Source organism: Zalophus californianus, chromosome X, assembly GCF_009762305.2.
Source record: "Zalophus californianus isolate mZalCal1 chromosome X, mZalCal1.pri.v2, whole genome shotgun sequence".
Lineage (NCBI taxonomy): Eukaryota > Metazoa > Chordata > Mammalia > Carnivora > Otariidae > Zalophus > Zalophus californianus.
In genome coordinates, this window is record NC_045612.1 from 123,692,440 (window position 1) to 123,716,292 (window position 23,853).

Sequence of the window (23,853 nt, forward strand, 5' to 3'; positions counted from 1 at the left end):
AACCGTGATGCCACGTGGAAGAATCTAGACACAAAAGGCCACGTGCTCTACAATTCCATTTACACGAAATTTCCAGAATCGGTCAACTCTACAGAGAAGGAGAGTAAATCAGTGGTTGCCAAGGGGTAGAGGGAGGGAGTTGGGAGAGTGACTGACTGCTGATGGATCCAAGTTTCTTTCTGGGGTTGGTGACAGTGTTCAACAATTAGATAGTGGTGATGGTTGCACGGCCTTGTGAATACACTTCTCAGTATTTAGAATATACTTCTTAGTACAAACCATTGGTGTGTATACTTTAAATGAAGTGCGCTTCACATGTATGAATTCTATCTCCAGGGACTTGTTATAAAAATATTTTTAAAAAGATATATTGGTTTAATTTTCTTTTCTCTGATGAACAGAGGACAGATGTAACACTCCTGTTCTCTGGATAGAAGATGATGTTCTCAAAATTCACAATAAACCATACGGGTTGATGGCTCTTACTCTCTCCGGTAAGAGATACCAGTAAGACATCTCCAGTAAGAGATAGTAAGAGACCAACCACCCCAGCCTCACACACTGTGACATAACATATCCCAGCCAAAGGAGAAGTCATGACCAAGGTGTTAGTCATGGGGAATGACAGGCTTCCCCGCAGAAATGTGGGTGTTAGATACAATGAACCATAGTTCTGATATTTCTTCCATACTGAGTGAATTATCGAGCCATGCTAAGTGGTGTATGTGTATTGTTTCCTTATGCCAGTGACCTCATGCATGAGATAGTGTTACATTTTACAGATGGATAAACTGAGCTACAGGGATAGCAAGTCCCTTGTCCACAGTCACACATCCGGTGATAGGGAAAGAGAAGGCTTTTCGGTAAAAGCTGACTCCCAAGCTCAAACTCTTACTACTGTGAATGGGTTGAGATGAAAAGCCTCTGACTTGTAAATTTACCAAAACTGCTTACTGCGGGAGAAATGTCTAGCGTTCATTTTCCTGCTGGTCTGCATCTCATAGCTCAGCACACCAGGAGAGGTGGCTCAGACACTTTTCCTTTTAGGCAGCTTGAAATCTTTATTTCATGTGTTTCTGTTTCTATCATGAAGTCAAGGATGAAATTGGACTTACATTAGAAACCCATTTTCTATTTTGGGAAGAGAGAACATCAGGGTGGCAAAATTGGTCTTTTGTTAAGGACGATATTGAAAAATGATACAGTATTTAGTTATCAGTTAGAAAATGACTCAATGAGCCAATATTTCTTTTTCTTTTTGCAGAACAATGGTTCCCTGATTTGGTGCCAGAATCACAAGCAATGTTCTAAGGTATGTTCCCTACAACTGTATCAATATTTCTAAAAACCTTTAATTTTGGAATAATTCTAGAGTCAGAGGAAGTTGCAGAGAAATTACACATATTCTTCATCCAGTTTCCACCAAAAGTTACACTTCCCAGATTTGTAGGACAATGTCAAAAGCAGGAAATTGACATTGGTACAATGTACGTGTATCATCCTATGACATTTTATCACTTGTAGATTCAATTAGTTTACCCACCACTGCAATCAAGATACACATATCAGTTTTTCTATATATTGCCTTATTTCTCTCTCTCTAATTTTTTAATCCAAAAACATTTTAAGGAGAAAACATCTTTTGGTTAGACCAGAAGATTTACTGCATTCTACTTACACTTAAGCTATTTTGTATGTAGTTTTGTTTGTAGGAATTTGTGATATTGTGATTTATAAGACATGTACATATTCATTCAGATGATGAGAATATACTCTTCATATATTTGATCTTTTTCCACGGTTCCTGGCTCACAGCTCCCCAAACCCTTGGGACTTTCTTTTTTTTTTTTCTAAGATTTTATTTATTTATTTGACAGAGAGAGACAGTGAGAGCAGGAACACAAGCAGGGGGAGGGGGAGAGGGAGAAGCAGGCTTCCCACGGAGCAGGGAGCCCGACGCGGGGCTCGATCCCAGGACCCCGGGACCGTGACCTGAGCCGAAGGCAGACGCTTAATAACTGAGCCACCCAGGCGCCCCTCCCTCCCCCCTTGCGACTTTCTGAGCAATAAGAGCAAGGGGACCATCTTTTGTTACATTTGGTGTCTTGTCCCTCAGCTTCTAAAATCCCACTGGAGCCTCAGGGGTGAATGAGTGTCTTGTTACTCATAACAAGCCCCTTTCCACCACAGTGGGGTTTATGTGAATGAGGTGACTTTTGGAACACAGCTAAGGATGGGGGCTGGTTACTAGGCAGAACCAACCCTGAATAGAGGGTTGGACCTTTCAGGACCACTCCCTGATTTCCAGGGAGGGGAGAGAGCTAGAGGTTGATTCAGTCACCAATGGCCAATGATTTAATCGATCATGCCTAGATAGTGAGGCCTCCATTTAAAGCGAAACAAAAAAGGAGGGGGTTCGGAGGGCTCCCACGTATGAAACAAGTGCAGATGCAGATCTGGGGACAGGTGGTGTCCCTGGAAGCTCCCTGCCATTTCCCCGTGCCTGGCCCTGTGCATCTCTTCCATCTGCCTGCTCCTGAGCTAATATCCCTAAAGAATAAACCCATCTAAAGTGATCTGGTAAGTAAAGTGTTGCTTGTGTGTTCTGCTGAGCCACCCTAGCAAATGAATGGAAGCCGACGAGGGGGTCATTGGGACCCTCCCATCTACAGCAGGTTAGGCAAAAAGCACAGGTGACATCTGGGACTTGTGATTGGCATTGAAGTGGGGGTGGGGGAGGGCACGGCAGAGGGGTGGGGAGCAGCCTGTGGGACCAAGCCCTTAACCCATGGGATCTGACACGGTCACCAGGTAGAGTCAGAAGTGAGTTAATTTGTAGGACACTCAGCCGATGTTGGAGAACTAGGTGGATGTTTGCAGAAACTGCGCCCACCCATCCACGCGCAAGTTGGAACTGCTTGCAAAACTTTTAGAATTGCTGGTTAAATCATTTGACTCTTTAAATTAAAAAGTCTCTTTTCTATTTTTGAGTATTCCTCGCTGTCCACACACACTCTGAAGTTGTCATTATATTCATTCATACATGTAATAGTGTACATTTTACCGCAATCCCAAAACATTGCAACTTTTTAAAAAAGAATATATGTAATATGTATACGTGTGTGTGTGTGTGTGTTTGTCATATGTGGTATATAAATAACTAAAGTTTACTACTGGCTGAAAATATTGGCAACTCTGGGATCCTAATAGTGTTTGATGAGATTCATTTCATCAACATGACTATTAGGGGTGCCTGGGTGGCTCAGTCGTTAAGCGTCTGCCTTCGGCTCAGGTCATGGTCCCAGGGTCCTGGGATCGAGCCCCGCATCGGGCTCCCTGCTCGGAGCAGGGGGGAGGCCTGCTTCTCCCTCTCCCGCTCCCCCTGCTTGTGTTCCCTCTCTCGCTGTGTCTCTCCCTGTCAAATAAATAAATAAAATCTTTAAAACAAAACAAAAACATGACTATTAGACTTAAAATCGATACAGTCCTTTATTTCATAACTAAGATTTTTGTGAGCAACACATAATGCTGAAATTGCATATTTATGAAGAACATTATTGTTTTGAAAGGTCTTTAAAACACATTATCTCACAGTCCATGATTGTAGAATAATATTCCTAAACCAAAAACTTGATTATAACGATCCATTCCAACATCCATGCACACATTATGTCATTTAATACGCAGGCATATTATTAAAAATGGAACAGAATTCTTAGGTGAAATGTGAAATAATGTGATGAAAGTAAGCTTTGCTTAGCTCCGACTTACTAAATCTTGGGGAGAAATGAATTACATGAATTACCAGTATTCTGTCTCATTTAAGCAGCCCCTTTCCTCCTTCTTCCATTAAGAAATTCTTTTTTATCCATTTAAAAGAAATTTGCATGGAAAAGTTTCATGTGAACTATGTTTTTAAGTGTCCTCCTTAAAGACCCCCTCCCCCCCCCGGTCCCCCACCAGGACTGCAGGTTGTTACACCATATCTTCTCAGTGATCAAGGCTGACATGAGAGACTGCATTTCACAAGAAAAGAAATCCGTTCCTTTTGCCTGGAAGCAAAGAATGCATTAATAAGTCACAGCTAACCCCAACAGAAACTTTGGAGTACAGTACAAAGCTGACCTAAGTTTAAGGGTTGTCTTTAGTCTGAATCTTCGGGAATGAATCTTACATGCTAATCAAAATTTGTCTCCTTTGGGTATGATCACCGCGGATACGTTTGCAGCTAAGTACGGTTTGCATTTCTTTCGAGATTTGGGGAACCTATAGAGTCTTTGGCTCTTCTTCTTTAGGTTGATGAGATGAAGCGTGAGTGATGGTAACTCCATTTTACAGATGGGGACATTCAGGCACATACCTATTTGATAATAGTTCTGGAATCCCTCAGCAAAGGGGTTGGGGGGTGGGGAGGTGTGCGTGCCGGAGTTTGGAACGCTGCCTTCTCCATCCTGCTGCCCGGAGATCAACAACTTGAAAACCCGTTTTGAGGAAATATTGGGACAGACAAGGAACAAATAAAACCTGGAAGTAATAATGATATAACTTTCTGAATATGTTTTAAAAGATAAGGATTACATAATGTTGTGTAGAAACCACACGCGCTCATCCTGTCTGGCTGCCATCTACAAATATGATCTGTTCCTCCCATCTAAGTGCCCCCACCCCCGCCCCTTGTCCAGTGTGCTGTCACCTCCTGCCCGGCCCATCCACAAGCGTCCTGTTGTGTCTCCAAGCTGCTGCTTCTGCCCCAAACAATGTCATCTCCACAGGGCTCCTGGAAAGACCCTCTAGCCATCTAAGCTGAGTCATGCGGCTCTCCACCTTACACCTTTGGTATCTCTCCGTCTTGCTCAGACCCAGACACTGGCCCTGTGTCTCCATCACTCTGTCTCCCCTACCTCATCTCCTCCTACTTTTACCCCCACCCGGAGCTCCCCTTTCTCAGAGAGACACCCAGGTCCCCCCTCCCCTCATTCACACCTCAGCACACGTGCACCTTCTCAACCTTGCGTTCCCAGATCACCCCCTCCCCGCCATTACATGCTTCGTTTGCACCCTGACACGTGACGTTATAGAGTTCTTGCTTTCTCTCTCAGACTCTGTCTCCTTCACCAGAAAGTAAGCTCTTTGAGGGCACTGACTCTTCCTTCTTTGTCGACTGTGGTGTCCTCTCCTCTTGTAGCTTAGAATGCTGTTTGGCACATACTAGTTGCTCAACAAATATTCGTGATGAAGGAGTGAATGAATAAAGCCTGTGCATTACATTTTTTCCTCCCGCAAAGCACATCTTTACTGCATTACCTTTCCAAAAAAAGTAATACATAATCCATTTTATATCTATGTAACTTAGCAAGATTATTTATTACTCATTTGGAAAATGTACATCTTTGTCCTATACTCAGTTTTCCATAATGAAGTCAGCATTACAAACTCAAGGGTCTTTAGCACCATTCAACTTGTAGATCACATAGAGCAGTGACCTATTGTCCAGCGTAGGTTTAGGCAGTGGTTCTCAGCCTGGGGTGATTTTGCTCCCAAGGGGACGTTTAGCAATGGCTGGAGACATTTTTGGTTGTCACAAGTGGTGTTGGAGGGTCACAGGCATCAGGTGGGTGGAGGTCAGGATGCTGATAAACAACCCACAAAGCCCCCAGGACAGCCCTGCACCGCAAGAGTTGTCTGGTCTAAGTGTCGGTATTGCCAAGGTTGAGAACCCTGGTCCGTGCATTTTGGCAGTTATAAAAGAAATTAAGAACACGGGTCTATTTTCAGCAGTTTAACTTTTTTATATGACAGAAAATAAAGGTATAATTTACTGGGCATGTGGTGTGTGTGGAGTGCTGTAGGGGCTTGGTGCCTGTAGGAATTCTAATTCTCCCCATATACTCACTAATGTAGGTGGGTGGATTGCTCTCTGCCTTCTAATCCAGTCTCTGTTCTAACCAAAACCTAGTTCCTCACCTGAGCACATTGCCATCTAGAATTAAGCATCTACATTTCCCAAAGCTTATTTGCTGTTAAATATGGCCATCTAAAGTATTTCAAGCCCATTAAATGCAATTGGAATAATTGTGAAGGACTTTTGAAGTGCCTCTCTAAAAGGAACTGATTTAGCTACAAAATGTTCTCGTTGGCTCTTCCCCTTTTCTGTCCTCTGCTGTTTAGGAGGCAGACCAATGGCAGGGGCTCCAGCAGCTGTCTTGGTCCATGAGTTAGCCTTGACGATGGAGGCAAGTCTGAGAATAACCAATAAGAAAGATAGAAGGTGTTTGGGTCTTTGATACTGGGGAGCCCCCATTACAAGTCTTGGACTTCTCACATTATTTGAACGTCAAAGACAGATAACTTTTTGTGTTACTTAAAGTAACTTTTTTTTTTTTAATTTTTGTTGTTGTATGAAGATGCACTTGTGTGCCACTGAACCTAATCTTGACTTTGTAATTGGCGTGCCCATCTCTGTTTCACAGATGCTTAGGAGGGTTTGATGACCTTTGTACGATGTCACTTGGCTGCTAAGTACTAGCAAGTACCAGAGATGGAATTTGAACTGAGTTCTGATGGAATCCGAAGCCTGTGGTTTTCCCATTATACACCCTACACATTTGAAGCATCATAGAACCGTAAGAATAGTATGAAAGATCTTCTGCTCAATGTAGCAGTGGATTCTTCTGGTGCTCTGGGTTTGTCCCAAAACACTCTTAGGGCTACTGTGAAATGTAGAACTTCCTGAAAACATTGTGACCCAACTCTAGGGAAAGAAAGAATCTTGTCTTCTCCTTGCTTTCCCATCTGCATTGTCCAGTGCGAAGGTAACAAGATGTTGTCTAAAGATGACCCCGCCGCCCCCCCCACCCCTCCTGTTTCAGCTTCATTCGGGGATCACAGCAGATGCCTGGGGAAACAGATGCCTTAGAAATTCCTGCATGAGGCGGTTGCTCACTTTGAGAGGAACACATGGGTCGGGGGAACGTGGTTTGCTACGGGGCACTCCAAAATAAACTGTTGGCGAAGTTCACATCTGAGCTCAGTGTCAGTCTAGGACGATTTGGGGCAAACTTTCTAAATATGCCAAATCTACCAAAAAACGATACCTTTTAGAATAACTTACTCTTAGAACTTCACTTTTAGTAGTAACTAAATAGTAAGATCATCTGGGAGGCAAACCATAGGAAACTCTAACTCTAGGGAACACACTGAGGGTTCCTGGAGGGGAGGTGGGTGGGGGGATGGGGTAGCTGGGTGATGGGCATTAAGGGGGGCACGGGATATGATGAGCACTGGGTGTTCTATGCAACTGACGAAGCATTAAGTTCTACCCCTGAAACTAATAATGTGCTATATGTTAACTAACTTGAATTTAAATAAAATCTAAAAAAAAATTAAGATTATCTGTTTCTAATTAAGACCCTAAACATATGCCTTTGGCATAAAAGAGGCATTTTTCTATTCTATGTAACTAATCTTTGTGATCCATTTTAGTCTTAATGTTTTCATCCAAGCAGTCCCAAATACTTTTGGGGATGAGATATTATTGTGGTGCTATAAAAACCTAAAAAGATATCATCCAAGTAAAAAGTTCAGTTTGGGGGGCGCCTGGGTGGCTCCGTTGGTTAAGCGTCTGCCTTCGGCTCGGGTCACGGTCCCGGGGTCCTGGGATCGAGCCCCGCGTCGGGCTCCCTGCTCCGCGGGAAGCCCGCTTCTCCCTCTCCCACTCCCCCGGCTTGTGTTCCCTCTCTCGCTGTGTCTCTCTCTCTCAAATAAATAATAAAAAAAAAAAGTTCAATTTTGACAATGTACATTATTTTAAGAACTTCTTTTAATTTGTCTCTTAACACATTTTTCTATACCAAATATAGTGTAAATTTCCTAATTTTGCCCCATATATTGCAATGGGATGGCTGTTCAGGCCGTTCATTTATGTTTTTATTTTAACATTTGCTTGAAATACAGTTCATTTAGTTCCAATAGAGTTTGATTATTTCAATTTCAACAAATACTCATTGACCATGTCCTATATCCCAGGCCCTCGTGCTTAATATAACATCACATTTGGTCTTTGCTCTTACTTTTTACCTTTTTAGCTTGCTGAGCAAATCCCCCTTTTAAAAATCTTCATTCCTTTAAAAAAAAAAAAAACAGGCACAGGATCCCTTAAGAGTCCCCAGTTTTGTGTCGACAGGCCCGTAGCCCCCAGCCCACCTTCTCCTTATCTCACCAGCTAGGGTATTTGTGCATTTTTAGGATCCATCCTTCTTTTGCTCTCTGCTGATCCCATAATTCTTTCCCTGTTCTAGCTCTCTCCCCTTTCTACCACTCGGATTTCCCTCTGAACTCATGCATTAATTGGTTATTATATGCAAGTGAGGCTGTTCCTCTTAGATTCTGCCCACTCCTTGGGGGTTTTCACAGCCCGCAACTCAGGACTCACCTGGATGGCAGTATTTAGCTACAAAGGGCAGAACTGTTGGAATGAGCCCCTGACTTCTGGATGTTAGGATTGTGGTAGGAGTTAGATGTGTGGTGGTGAGGGAAGGTGAGGGACGCCCACCATTGGGGTCACTCTTTATAGGAAGGATGGACAGAAGAATTCTGAAGCTAGGAGGACTTTAGGGATTCTTCCGAAGTGCAGTTGGGGAATCTAACCCTAAGGCACAGATGTATCCTGCCAAAGGCAACCTCCATCTCAGTGGAAGGCCTTATTCTCAGAACCTATTTTCCTCTGGGTGTAATTTCTCTGAAGACCAGTTTAGGGGTGATTTTGGAGCATTTGCCAGGAGATTTGAATTGGTGGGCAAGATATTCTGGTATTTTGTCTCAGTGGAGAAGTCAAGACTGTTTTCGTGAACCATTCTATCATGTCAAGATTATCTTTTCTTTTTGAGTTTCATTCTATTTTAAAGATTTTATTTATTCGAGAGAGTGAGAGCGAGAGCATCAGTGGGAGTGGTGTAGAGGGAAAGGGCGAAGCAGGCTCGCCGCTGAGCCGGGGCTCGATCCCAGGGACCCTGAGATCATGACCTGAGCTGAAGGCCGATGCTTAACCAACGGAGCCGCCCAGGCGTTCCCTCAATGGGACATTGTATTAAGCACAGTACTGTGATACTGTGATTTGTAATACATACATTTTTGGTCTTTGTCCCCATTTCTGGCGCAGAACTCCTAAAACCCTTGAAATTCCCTAAATGGAGAGAACGGTAAAGATGTCTTTTGTTATAGTAATGAGGTGACGTTTGGAAAGCACCTCAAGAATGGAGGCCGGTCGCCAGTGGAGCCAACGACGGGCCTAGAACGTTAGGACTTCTGATCTCACCCCCAGACCTCCGGGGAGGGGAGAAGGGCGGGAGTTCGGTCTTCGACGGCCAGTGATTTCATCGTGTGCCTAGGTAATGAAGCCTCTGTAGAAACGCAAGAGGAGGGTTTAGGAGGGCCTCCAGGCTGATGAACGTGCGCTGGGACAGTGGTGCCGGGAGGAGCGGTGTCGCTGGAGAGGACACGGAAGCCTCGCGCTCTTTCCCCATGCCTGGCCCCGTGAACCTCCTCTGTCTAGCTCTTCCTGACTGACATCCCTTCTCATAAGCTGGCGATCTGGTAAGTGACGTATTTCTCTGAGTTCTGTGCGCCACTCTAGGAGATCCCTTGAACTCCAGGAGGGGGTTGTGGGAATCTCCTGGTCAGAAGCAGAGATGACGAGCTGAGCTGGTAGGAGGAACACAGTCTTCCCGGACTGAGCCCTTCGCTGTGGGACCCCATGCCATCACCAGATAGATGGTGTCGGAACGGAGCCGAAGGGCTTGTTGGTGTAGGGAAGCTCATTCTCCACACACACATTGTAATTCGTGTCTCGTCCTTTATGCCAGGGGTCAGCAGTAGAGGCCGGATAGTAACTGTTTCCATCTTTTGCAGCTCATAAGCTTTCTGCGGCAACGATCAACTCTGCCATTGTAACAGGAAATCAGTGACCGATGATACATCAACAAAAGAGTGTGGCTGTGTTCCAATAAAACTTTATTTATGGACACTGAAATTTGAATTTCATGTCATTTTCACATGTCATGAAATTTTATTTCTTCCCAACCATTTAAAAATGTAAAAACAATTCTTAGCTCACCAGCTGTACAAAAACAGGTGCCAGGCTGGATTTGGCCATTTGTGATAGTTTGCCAGTCTGTTCTATGCCGTGGCATTCACGTATGCAAAACCAAACTTAAACAAAACAATAAAATGCTTTCTTCTCTCGATACAAAGACATATCTTGATGTATTCAAACAAAAACGGACAGTTTCTAACATCATTTATGGAACATTGTGTGAAGAATTTTGAGTGAATGCATGATAAACAATAGTAGTAAGAAAATGTCAGAGAAAAAAAATCACAGTTTTTGAAAATTCATTGTTGAAATGGGATTATTAGAGCCAGCAAAAATTGTGAAGGACTTCAAATTGAGCAAAACAAAAGCGACTTCAGAATGGATGTCCTCTGGTAGACCTTTCCAGGTTATCTCCATTGTTCATTGTCTTTGAGCTATTTTCTTAGTCTGCAAATGGTAGAGAGCTGATAATAATGCAGATGATGCTTGTCCATGGAAATGCAAATGAATCGTGGCCATTGGAATGCAATTGATGCTCACCCCGTGAATAGAGCGTTTTGCCTCTATCTGGTAAATCCGGTCCAGCACGTCTTGTTGTATGTGAATATATTTATATTTCCTGGATTTCTCCTTTGAGCCAAATGTAACCTATTCTTGGTCCTTGCCCTGTTTCATGGGTGAAATCTAATCATTGACACATGTTCATTTTACGTTTGCACTAGAGTCATGCGCTCACTTTATAAAAGATTTATCCTTTCACATTATGCTCTGTTACCTTGTACCTAGGCCCCTCGCTCTTGGTGACGAGCCACTTATCTGTGGGAAGCGTGGTGCTCATCCTTCTTCTCCTTATGGGTGTTGTAACTCACTCCCTTGACTCGTTTCCCATTTGGTTCTGAGGATATGTGTTGAAAGGCAGTTATTTAGGGCCCAGTCTCCTTGCCTTGGCATGCTGCTTTGATCTCAGTGGGAGTTCAGTTCTTATAAGGGCTGCAACTCCAAATTCTTAGTCATGTTCCAGGTTTATTCAGAGCCGAATTTAGAGGTGAGGAATATTGGTTTTGCTTGTATGAACATCTGAACATCCGGATGGCTTCATTTGACATCTGTGAAATTTATTGGATAAGGGTCAAACCTCTGAAACACAGCAGAATGCGGCTGTTGAAGGCTTTTGTTTTGTGTGAGATGCTTTCTATCATGTATGTGGTGACGCCATAGAGCCGGAGGAAAACACATCTTAAGGAGGAAAATGAAAAACTTGGGCCCGCATGGAAATGCGCTGTGTCCGAATATCCAAGAACACCCTTCACTTCTTTGCAACTCTAATAAACAGTGGATGAAAAATTTCAGATGTTTTATATAGTTTAAAAACATTTAAAGCCTATGGTAATGCTTACTGATGTTTCTGTAGTTTTCCCTGACTTTATACAATCAACTTCAAGGACAAAGTTGATGTATGTCGAATGTCTCTTATCTAACATAGGCAAAGCCACTATGGACAGTGATTGTCAAAGAAGTATAGATTTGTACCACTGGAAGAGATAGCTTCTTCTAGAAAACTTCCCAAGTGGTATGATTAATTGCCTTTATTGTGGTACCAATGCTATTTCCATAAGTGAAAATGATGACATTATTTCTCAGGAGAAAATCAATAGGATATCATATCTGAGAAGAGAGGACTATTCTACCATTTCCTTAAACCAGGGGTGGAATTAAAATTTGCATGGAATGCATATGAGAAGAATTTAAAGGCGAGCTGAGTCCTTGAACTTCACAGTCTAAATGCAGATGACAATCTATTGACCAACAAGCATGAGTTAGGTCTACTTATGCATCATCCTTCTTAAGTACTCTCTCCAGTGTTGCTCTGAAGAACGGGCAAAAGGATATCATCTCTGATGTAAAGGCAGAGATGGGGGGCGGGGAAAGAGAGAGAGAGAAAGGAGAGAATATGAAGCAGACAAAACCAAAAATAACTTATAAACGGGGTCAGGAAGTATCCAGAGTCAAAATGCGTGATTAGCGTCTCTGCGTGGCCGGGACTTGGAAAACTTCATTTCTTAAATGGTGAGGAAGCAGAGTTGAGCTGTGTGAGAAAGGCTGAAGGCTTCCAGCCCCGTGCCTTGTAGCGAGAATGCAGGTAGGTCGAGGAGTTAATGGTTGAAACAATTTAAGAGATTTGTGCCCCCTTCGGTTGGCCCCAGCCTCCTGGAATGCGCGCTCCCAGTTCTAATTGCTGCCTCCAGCGTGGAAGGCGGCCTGAGCTGGTGTCTCCGATTTGCTTCTCCTCACATGTCATTCTTATGGTAAGTGTTTTCTGCTCTCATGCTGGGAACTTTTATCAAACATATTAGTGTGCTTTTGGGTGATCATTAGCCTGCAGTAGCTGGAACATTCCAGGCTTTTTTAACCTAGAAACTAGCCTGAAAGAACATGCAAAGCCTCCTGCTACACTCAGAGCACAATCAACATGTAAGGAAAAGAACAGGTTCTTATTTAGGTTTAAATCCAACATGTGACATGTTCATGGCCCGACGTGCTTCCGATTTTCCATATCAATTTTTCCGGGTGTGAAAGACGCGTCCACCTGCTGTAAACTTCAAAGCAAAAGACCTGCGGGAGGGAAAAAGCCACCTCCATGGAAGTCTTTATTTGCGCTCTTGCCTACGCTCTTTTTCTCCTCCTGTCCGATGAAAGAAGATGCCAACAAAATCTCTTACTTGTCTCTTACTTGGTTCACAATTGAACAAGGGCTCCTGAAAGCTGGCTTTAGAAAGGGAATCTGTTGGAACATATGAAAAACAGCTCAGTCATGATGCATGACATGGTGATTATGGTCTGACAGATGTGTTGGAGTTGTAATGTATTCATCAGGAGGCACTCGGAGGGTGGATGATCGGCGATCGCTTGAAGATGTTGGGGTTTGATCCGGCAGCTGGTAGAAAGCACCAGCGTTGGGGACTGTCAGGCTTTAGCAAGGAAACGGCGTTGGCTTTCAGTGGCTGGGTGGGCAAATCTGTGGGCATCACACCCGTGATTGTCCTTTGTTGGCCTACTTCCCCCAAGAAGGGCCCTTGCCAAAATATTCTTGGTGATAGAGGGGCGAAGCAAAAACTCCCACTGGGATTTAGCCCATCAGCATTTGCTTAGCTATGTTCATAATTTGGACCCCATCCGGTAGGTAATCCTTGACATGAGAGTCAAGTCGAGTTGCTTTACCTATTCCATACACAGGATTTCCTCTTAGAAATCTGATTTGTGCTGGTGCATCATCTGCCTTGGAAACATGATGTCTTCATGGTTTTAAGAGAACAATCATTACAAGAAAATAAATCTAGGTTTTATTTTATTTCTTTATCTCTTTACTTTTTAGTAATCTCTACACCCAGTGTAGGGCTCGAACTCACGACCCCAAGATCAAGAGTCACGTGTTCAACTGACTGAGCCAGCCGGGCGACTGAAATCTAGGTTTTAATTTCAACTCTGTTTTTTTACTAGCTGAGTGAACAGGGACACACTCTTGCTGTCTATCTTGCCTGAAAAAAAATATACGCTAATTGTCGCAAACTAATTATCCCTTCTCAAAAGTTTTTATCTTTGACCTGTTTGATTCAGAAGAATTTCCGTCACCCTATAAATAATGACATGTAGCTGCCTTGGTATATTCATTTTGCAACGAGTTTAGGTCAGGGAGTAAGATTGTAAGATTCTTTGCTCAAAGCATGATGTTCTTTGGGTGATTTGAAGTGTGTGTGTGTGTGTGTGTGTGTGTGTGTGTGTGTGTGTGTGTGTGTGTGTGTGTGTGTGTGTGTGTGTGTGTGTGTGTGTGTGTGTGTGTGTGTGTGTGTGTGTGTGTGTGTGTGTGTGTGTGTGTGTGTGTGTGTGTGTGTGTGTGTGTGTGTGTGTGTGGCGGCTAAGCTGGACATTTGTTTTAAATTCTTTTTTAGCCTGAAATTAAATTACTCTGGCTGTACTGTATGAGATATACTCCTGAGGTCTACCTTCTATTTTCTTCTGGATTGAAGAGAAAATAAATTTTTTTTTTAAATATTTTATTTATTTATTTGAGAGAGAGAATGAGACAGAGAGAGTACATGAGAGGGGGGAAGGTCAGAGGGAGATGCAGACTCCCTGCTGAGCTGGGAACCCGATGCGGGACTCGATCCCGGGACTCCAGGATCATGACCCGAGCCGAAGGCAGTTGCTTAACCAACTGAGCCACCCAGGCACCCGAAGATAAATTTTTTTTTAAGGAAGGTCTTTGTCGAGTACTCCCCTTACCTTTGATGCATGTCTGCACAGAGGTTGCATTGCCTTCTTACTCAGACATCTTAGTTAGGATCTTCAATTTCCACAGTGGCTGTTGGGCTGACAAAAGTTCTGCTGGCTATGAAATGACAGTGCCATGTTCACAAAGCCGCCGTACTCCTGATACTCGCCAAGCAGCAGGCTATCTAATGCGCTGTAAGCCTCGTGCCACCAGAAGTCAGCGGGGAGAAACAATCTTTAGACATACCCGGTCGATACATCATTTCCAGATGCCCTGCGGTCTGTGCCTTCATTACAGAACTAACCTTTCTACCTTTCCCGTCTCAAGACTGTCCTTTAACAAATGGCTTTTATGCGACGCTACGATGCACATGTGCGGTGTTCTCCGAAACTGTCTCACGGACCCAGCCGCTGGGACTACGCTGAGGAGCCTGGGGACGTTGGTCTGTTACTCCGTGCCATCCTTAGCAGGAAGCTTGCGAGAGCACGCACGGTGTCGGCATTATCAGTACTAATTACGTTTCCCCTAGAAGTTGGCAGGCCTTTTTTTCTTCTCCCCTCCTGTGGCTACTGTGTACCTTATCCAAGAGTGTTTTCCCCTTGCGTTGGCTGTTAGAAAGCTAAAAGATAAAGAAAACACTCTATTTTTAACAGGGGTACTGAACTTAATCCCATGTCTTTTGGAAAGTAGCTTTATCCTGACTCCATCTGTTTGTTTATTGTGTCTGTTTTTAATCTCCCTTTATCTTGTTTTTCCCCACACACTTAAGATGTGTGTTTTGGCTGAATCCTGTGGATCTTGGTCAATGGTTTTTGAGCGCCTTTAAGAATGAAAAGGGCTGTCGATGAATTCATAAGCCCACGAAACAAGAAGTAACTAGAAAGTTGCCATGTTGCGGTTGCACCGTGCCTGAGGAGGCCTTTGGCTTCCTGGACCATTTCATCCATAATTTCATGGTTAGCCAAGCTGAGGTGACAAGACATCTGTATTGAGGGCTGCAGTCTTGCCACTGGGCAGTGACGATTACGGCATCGTACTTGGGAAGGAGCGGTGCTTTTGCCACTTGTCAACTAGGTAATGGCTGTCACTGGGCAAAAGAAACAAGAAAAAGCCGTTTGAATGATGAACCCAGGGGGAGTGCAGTATAAACATGTTCTGATGGGAAATGAGGTAAGTGGAGCAAAGGTGGAAGGCTTTTGTGTGTGTGCACCCTTTGGAACCAAAGGGCTTTGGCCCTGTCTTCACAGATCTTAAGTCATAAATAGCAGAGGTCAAAGAATAGTCTTTAAAACTACACAATAAAGAAAGGACTTCTCTCAACTGGCTCCTTTCAGAGCATAGCTCCCAATGTGGGTGAGTTCATTTTCCATTTGTGTGGAGGAAAAAAATGACTTAAAGTGTGTACTTTGTAAAGATGTCTTTCTTTCTCTCTCTTCTTTCCATTATTAGTAGTAGTAATTATTTATGTTGATTTCTGTGACGAACGTCCTCGGTCTGCCTTAGGCCCTGGGAGTCCATACTGAAAATTTTAAGCATGGAGAAATACATGTAGATAAACTGGGTTTTCAGCTTCTCGAGCTACAGGGGAAACTCCAGTCAAGTGACCGTGGGAATCACAACGTTGATTTTCATCTTAGCAAGAGCTCCACGCACGCCTGTCCGCGCATCTCTTCCTGGTGGAAGACAGGTTGGGGATAAGGCAGAGAGGAACGGGAGAAGTTTGCTGGTGGTTAGAAAAAGTGGGATCACATGGCATCGCCTTATTAAACAATATGCATTTCGAGTGATTACAAGTGACTGAGTCTGCGTCAAGTTGCACATAAGGAACACTGTTTGCAGGAGGAACCTCTGAAAGCTGCTGGGGCCAGGACAAGCCTTGCACTGTGCAAGCAAAGATCACTTTAAGAGTCTCGGCCGCCCACAGATGTGGCCCGATTCAGCCTTTCGCAGACTTTTCTCATGTGCCTTGATGGCAGCATTGTTGAGAGAGGACAAGGGGAGCTGCCCAGCGCCGCCTGGGGACACAGCCCGTCTTGGGCTCTGCTTGCTGATGAAGGTAGGGCTTTGATGCTCGTACAGCTCCCCGTTCTCACAGCTGAAAGGTTGAACTTGGGCGGTTGCAGATCAATGAGCTGCGTTTCCCAAGAGAAACTGCACAATGGCTCCGGGACTATTAAGCTGTGAAGATTCATGCCTTCGCGTTTGGGAGTGTGTGTTCAGCAACTTTTCCTTGGGGAGGGGAGGGGGGGGCATGTGAGCTTTGGCTTTTTACGTCCAACTGTATGCACATTTTCCCTTTTTGTACGAGGAAATAATGCCTGCACTAAGGATAACCCTCCCCTCCTCCTAAATCCTTCCACAAAAAGATACTTATTAAGGCTGGTATTCTGAAGAACTAAATGCTTCTTTAACTTTGCTTTATCTGCTTCAATGAGCACAGTGTACCGAGTCCGCGGAATTCACATTACGGCCGAGAGCGGCCCTCCCCATTCTCTGGGGCTCTTTGGGCACAGAAATAATCCCTTCCTAGGATCTTTTGAGAAAGCAACTCAACTATGCAGGCTAATCAACTGTAAATCGTGGCCAACTCGAAAAGTGTTGCATGAAGTAGCATCGAAAAGTGTTCTGATCACCAGAAGGCCCTGTTGCTCAGTCTCTTTTAAACACAGACCGTCCTCCCAAGACCCAGGACACGTTCGAGGCAGATGCACTTACTTGCTATATTTTAAAGCTCCAGCATGCTGCTCTGCTCCCCCCTGACCGCATCCCCAATTTTGTCCTGTGCACTCTGGGTATGTTTCCCTCTTTCGTTTCTTTCTCATTTTCAGACAAAAAGGCAGTGAGACCCCTTAGAACTTCTGTTTTCCAAGTGGTAATGGAGAATATATAAGGAGGCGTGAACTCTGATGGCGTGTGAAATTGCATACACGGGGAAGCCTTTCTGGGTGGCTTCTAAACCATTTTCTGCCCCACCCGATACAGTCTCTGGCAGGAAACACCGTCTCGGCTGGGAGAGTCCCGTCTGCACGCGTGTGGACCACTCTCTGCTGAAATGCCCCCATGTTCTAATGGTAGCGGTCATTCTGCAGAGAGGCGTGTCTTGATTGGGACTCAGGCCCTTCTAGTTTGCCTGAATTCTCCTTGGCTTGCAGAGTCCCGTCTGCACGCATGTGGACCACTCTCTGCTGAAATGCCCCCATGTTCTAACGGTAGCGGTCATTCTGCAGAGAGGCGTGTCTTGATTGGGACTCAGGCCCTTCTAGTCTGCCTGAATTCTCCTTGGCTTGCAGGATAACGTTGGCGATGCATTTATAATCACATAAATCCAGTATTAAGACACTCAAAGAATAGGATTGAAGCCTCTCTTTCTGACTCACCAGAATCTAACGGCAATGGGTCCATGGCGTTTGCTCTCCGATATTTGGAAGGCAGAGGGAGAAGTCCTTTCTCGGCCACCAACGTGTCCCTTCTTTCCCTGCTTCGTTCTCCTTGCTGTTCCTTCATCTGTACAGATGCAAAGCCCTGCAATATTTCTGTCCTGAGCTGTGGATACAGCTCTATACTGGCCATTTCTGGTTGACGGTCCTGTAGAAGCTCTTGCAGTTACGGCGTCTTCGTTCAAACACGTTTCTTCTGCCGTTGGCGTGAGAGGCGGTGAGCGGTGTGGTGCAGAGTCTGGTCTTTGGGTTCCAGGCCTGACAGTGGGACTCACGAGCTCTGTGGCCTGGACTGAGTTGCTTATTTGCCCTCGGCAAACCCATCTCTCTCCCTGGATTCTCAATCTTAATTAAGAACATGAATATTCCTTCAATCACGTGAGCTAAAAGCCTTCTTCTCCTTCACCTTCACGTCCATCCTTCTGTAAAGCTTTCACATGCATCTCTCAAGACTGTTTTGCCATCCCTTCTGCTGTAGCTCAAGCATGCATTGTCCCAGAAATACACTGTGAACACGCTTATCAATTGAGGACAAGAAAAATAAAAATTTTTATTTTATCTTCACGTGTTCCTTCTTTGATGTTCTTCCCTTCTTTAAGATTTTATTTATTTGAGAGAGAGAGCGAGCGAGCAGGAGCCGAGGGGAGGGGCAGAGGAGAGGGTAGAAGCAGACTCCTCGCGGAGCAGGGAGCCCGATGCGGGGCTCGATCCCAGGACTCCGGGGTCATGACCTGAGCCGAAGGCAGACACTTAACTGACTGAGCCACCACGTCAGGTGTCCCTGACGTTCTTCCCTTCTTTATGTAGATCTGAGCTCCTGACCTATGTTAATTTTCTTTAAAGAACTTTTTAACATTTCTTGCAAGGCAGGTCTATTAGCAACAAATTCCCTCCATTTTTGTTTGTCTGAGAAAGCCTTTATTTCTCCTTCACTTTTGAAAGATAATTTCACAGGTACAGAATTCTAGTTGGTGGGTTTTTTTTTTTTTTTTTTTTTTGCCCTCCATAGTTTAAATAGTTCTGTCCACTGTTCTTGCTGGCACGGTTTCTGAGGAGAAGTTGGATGTAATTCTTATCTTTGTCACTCTATAGGTAAAGTAGTTCTTTCCCCCCTCTCGGTATTTTCAGGATTTTATAAAAATCTTTGATTTTCTGTACTTTGAAAGTGATATGCCAAGGTACAGTTTTTTATCCGGCCTGTTGTTCAGCGAGCTCCCTGGATCTGTAGTTTGGTGTCTGATAGGATTCTTTCCTCAGCTGCGTCCCCTTGTCGACTACCAAGTCCATCACAAGGGTGTTCTTCCTCTCTGTTCCCAGGGTTTTGTGTGTGTGTGTGTGTGTGTGGCTTGTTTTTGTTGTTGTTGTTGTTCTTGTTGTATCTCTAGCAGGATTTCTTTTGGTTCTTTCTTGGGATTTTCATCTCTCTCCCGACATTGCCCATCTCTTGGTTCTTGCGTGTTGTCTACTTTTTCCATCGGAGCCATTAGTATGTGAATCCTAGTTGGTCTGCTAATTCCCGCATTCCTGCCATGTCCGGTTCTGACGCTTGCTTTTCCTATTCAGATTGTGTTTTTTGCCTTTCCGTATGCCTTGTAATTTTTTCTGGATGGCAGGATCTGATCCACCCGGTAAAAGGAACTGCTGTAAATTGGCTTTTAGTAATGTGGTGGTGAGGTATGGGAGGAGGCTTAAGTGTTCTATAGCTTATGATGAGGTCTCAGTCTTTTAGTGAGCCCGGGCTCTGGGCTGTGAACTTCAAAAGCGTTCTCCTCCGTGAGGTGGGACAGAAGGGCTAAAGCCAGCTAGCGCTGGGTGTTCCCCCCACCCCCACCCCCGCGCCGTCGTGAGGCCATGATAACCCTCCAGCAGGGGAGGGTCTGCTTTCCTGGGTTCCCAGAAGGTAGGCTCTGCCCACGAGAACACACTGCTCTGGCCTATTTGAAAGCGGCTCATATTCCTCTCCACCTGCCAGACTCTTGGTGGGATTTCTCTCCATATTTGCCGCGGTAATCTGGTTGAGCTCTTGGAGGTGCATTTCACAGTATTGTGGGGCTCCCTTATCGCTGGGTCCCCCTGGCGTTTTTCACCCCTGGACTCATCACCCTGAGCCTGCAGCAATTTGTCAGTCACAGTTCAGGTTTTCGTCCACGGGCACCGGTTCCTGAGATGGTTTCTACCCTTGATAAGCCACGACTCTGTATTCACCTGTCTTCCTCTCCAGTCTCGGGAGCAGTGCTTCCTTCTGTGTTCTCCCTTCTGTCACGGATCTGAAAACACTTGTTTTGCACTCTCTTCAGCTTTTTATTTGTGGTTAAGATAGGGTGGTGACTTTCACGGTCCTTACCTGTTGAGCTGGAAGCTGGGTGTATCCGTTGCGTATGTGTCTGCTGTGAAAGTCTTTTCCTCTACTGGCCAGATTTAATGTCTGTCTTCTCTGCAGCCTTCCCCGACCTCTGTATTTCTTTAGTCCCAGGACCAATTCATCAGTCTGTCCTGTGTGCTAACAGGATGCTGTGTTTATGTTCACGTGCATCGTCTGTCTTGTAGATGTCTTGTTGCTGTGTGTTTGCCTCTGGAACCTCGTTCCTGGCATCCCCCTTTATTGTACTTTGTTTATGTTTCTTAGCTCAGTTGACACGTGTTAGGCGTTAATTATGTCCCATCCGTGTGCCTGACCTGCTGCTCGTGGAGACTTCAGTAGGGTGAGGGGATGGGATATGGGTTGGATAAAAATTTACTAGTCTGAATCACATTTCCGAAGTTCTGGGCTCTCCGAAGGACCCTGTGATCAGTAGGAGTCCCTCATGTCCTTAACTTACATGAGTGGTAATTTGACATTTTTATTACTTCTAGATTCCTTCTGAAATGTGTTGATAGCACTCTTGGCTTGATCTTCAGTTATGAAGTTAATATCTTTCATTTGCTTAAGATTTATCGTTTGCAGACATCGTCACATTAGTTAATACCATTTGCTTTTCAAAGCATCTTTCTGAGAAGGAAAGGGCAAGTATTAACTTTCTTTGGCTGTTGTGCAAGATGTGATGTAGAGAGTAGCCTTTTGAAAGTCCCGTGGCTACTGAGATGTGAGGACAGTGAAATGGACCCCAGTGTCTGTGGTAACTTTGAAGGAGGTGGTGTGGGGGACCCTGGAGGGCAGGAGCCTGACTTCACGTTCGTTGAAGAAAATGTGGAAAGAGAGAAATTTGGCTGAGGTTGTGGCAACCCCTGCTTGTGGTAGTTTGGCTGTCAAGAGAAGGGAATGAAGAGGGAGGTCAAGATTTTGAGAAGCTGGGTAATCTCTCAAACAATAGATTTTTGCTGTAATTATTTATTAAGTGCGTAATAAATAAATATCCCTCTTCATGTCATTTCTAGTTTGTATGGATACTGGTTTTCATTGCCCCATATAGAATTGCTGGGTGAGTAGACTTGTCTAGGCAGGGAAACGTTTTCCTCTACCCTCTTAGGTTCTCTAGCTTGGCCTGCTGGCTAGCACTTGGTATTTATGCTGGTTTTGAGGCAGGGGTTAACTTGACAGGTATGCTAGGTTTGGGGCAGGGGTTTAAGAAAAAAAAAAAAAGGGAGACCCTTGGGATGGCTCTCAAAACTTCTGCTCCAGTGGCACTTGCCACTTCTCACTTCACAGCCCATCGGCCAAGAGCCCCTGAGAATGATGAAATATTGGTTTAAGTCATTAGGCTCTTTTCAGATCTGCACAGAATGGCAGGAATAGGAAATGCTTTAACTCATTTGTGTCTTCAAAATCTAAAAGGAAAATGAGCAGGTAGGAAAAGTGATTTTAGCACCACACCTGAACCCTCGGATATTTAGCTATCAGGGAAAACGGTGCCCTCTTGCACTTTCACGGTGGTGAAACTACCATGAGAAGGGAGCTTTTAGTGCAACTCAACTGGGTGAAATAGTGTAAATTTTTTAATGTGTGAAATTTCAGCCCATGTTTATTTAATACGCACATTTGCATAATGCTCTGCCGGAAATTATTTTTCTGTCGGTTACAATTTTAAATTATTTTACATGTTATTCTGCTTATTGTTTTGACATGATCCCAGGGGTGCCGCCAGGCAACCCTCTGGCTTGGACCGTATCTTCTGTCCTTTACCCCACTTCCTTTTCCAGTCAAGGAATCTTATCAAGGTGCAAACATGTGAGATTTTCATCTTAGATGAATACTCTAGGATCTGCCCACATTTATTTATTTGACACTTAATGACTATTTTTGCCATGAGAGACTACAAAGTATACTGGTGCCATGTCATGCGACCTGTTACAATGTGCACTTGTGTCAAGACCCCAGCTTTGGGGGCCACTCATTTAGACCAGGATTTTTCAAATTTTAAAGTGCATCGCCTGGAGATCTTGTCCAAATGTAGATTAACATTCAGCAGGTCCGGGTGCAGCTCAGGGTTTTGCATTTCCAAGTTCCTGGGTGATGCTGATATTGCTGGTCCATGGACCGTGTTTTGCATAGCAAGTGTCTAACCCACTAAACTGGGAATACTGAAGCCCATGGGGGCAGCATCTCATCTAGAATAATTTTGGTAATTAGTGGCAACGGTTTACTACACGTGGTTGAATGAACTTTCCATTTTACTACGTGTTACTATGCTTTTTATTTATTCTTTTTGCGGGGGGGGGTCCTAATGGAAATTATTCTGTGCCCCAAGCCATTAGTTAATTTTATTTCACCACAGACTAAAATTCATTCAGACAAGCTGAGTTCCAGGAACTTTTATTGCCATTATTTTAAAAAGGAGATACTGTGTCTAAGAGACGAGTTCCTTTTATGTTGAGGGAAAAAGTGTCTCATTGTTAGCCGTCTGCTCATTGACCAGAAAAGCTTCTTTGACGTGACTACAAGGCAAATGCAACACTTTACGCCATAGGATGTGAGCACAGGGCAGGAGAAGGGAGTGAGTTTTACCATAATATCCACAGCTATATCCACAGGGAGGGAAGTGTCAGCTCTTGGCTCGTGTTTCTTCCTTAGCGTTGCTTCTACAGTTCCGCCTACACAGAGACGTGTGACACCGGGTCAGTTTCTAGGGCTGCTTGTCTGCTGTGAGTGGGGTGCACAGTGAGGTGAAATCAGGGTGTTGCCCTGCTGCTCCTCTTGTCTTGATGCAAAGGTGACCATCGGTGTGAAGTGTGCTTGTGTAAGTGTGCGCATGCCTCGTGGCTAGCAGAGCTGCATAACCATGCTGTTCATCTTTTCTTTTTATCGTGATAAACTGCACAGATGATTAAAAAGTTACTGTTTTAGGGGCGCCTGGTTGGCTCAGTTGGTAGAGCATGCGACTCTTGATCTCAGGGTCATGAGTTTGAGCTCCATATTGTGAAACATTCTCATCATCCCAGACAAAAACTCTGTCCCCATTGCACACAAACTCCTCTCCCTCCCCATCCTCCTAGAAAAGTAGCACTTTTCTCCTCTAGGTCCTTTATGTAAGTGCGATCATACAGGTTTTGTCCTTTTGTGTCTGGCTTATTTCACTTAAGGTGCACATCTTTTTTTTTTTTTTTTAAGATTTTATTCATTTATTTGAGAGACAGAGAGAGAGAACGTGAGCGGGGTGGGGGAGGCAGAGAGAGAGGGAGAAGCAGACTCCCTGCTGAGCAAGGAGCCGGATGTGGGGCTCGATCCCAGGACCCTGGGATCATGACCTGAGCTGAAGGCAGATGCTTAGCTGACTGAGCCACCCAGGCGCCCCAGCACTGTGCACATCTTTTAAAGCCAAGTTTTTATTCAGTTAATTATTATTTTTACTCTCAGTTGTTGAACTAAAGGCTGGTGGGACAGTGTCGTCATGTAATCTCTAGGACTCTTGAGTTGAATACGTACTCCGTGAATCAGTGTTTTTTGAACTCTTTGTCCATTGGAAAAGCCCTTGAACCTAACAGATGCCTGAAAGTTTTTGTTTCACAACTAAAGAGAGTTGTTTATTTTGCTCTTTTGGTCACTGTTCACTCAAAGGGGCCTTTTCTCTCCAGATTATATGACCCATGGAGTCCCAGTTGCTCCCACAGTAAGTGGTGTA

General features: G+C 44.5%; 1 protein-coding gene across 4 annotated transcripts in view; it reads left to right on the forward strand.

The window, feature by feature from the left end:
- ANOS1 (anosmin 1) overlaps positions 1 to 23,853 on the forward strand; it is a 183,998-nt gene that overhangs the window by 34,056 nt on the left and 126,089 nt on the right. For all 4 annotated transcript variants that reach the window (XM_027608023.2, XM_027608026.2, XM_027608022.2 and 1 more), the window contains exon 2: positions 1,265 to 1,312. In XM_027608023.2, coding sequence (XP_027463824.1) covers positions 1,265 to 1,312 — 48 coding nt within the window. The remainder of the gene's footprint in view (positions 1 to 1,264; positions 1,313 to 23,853) is intronic.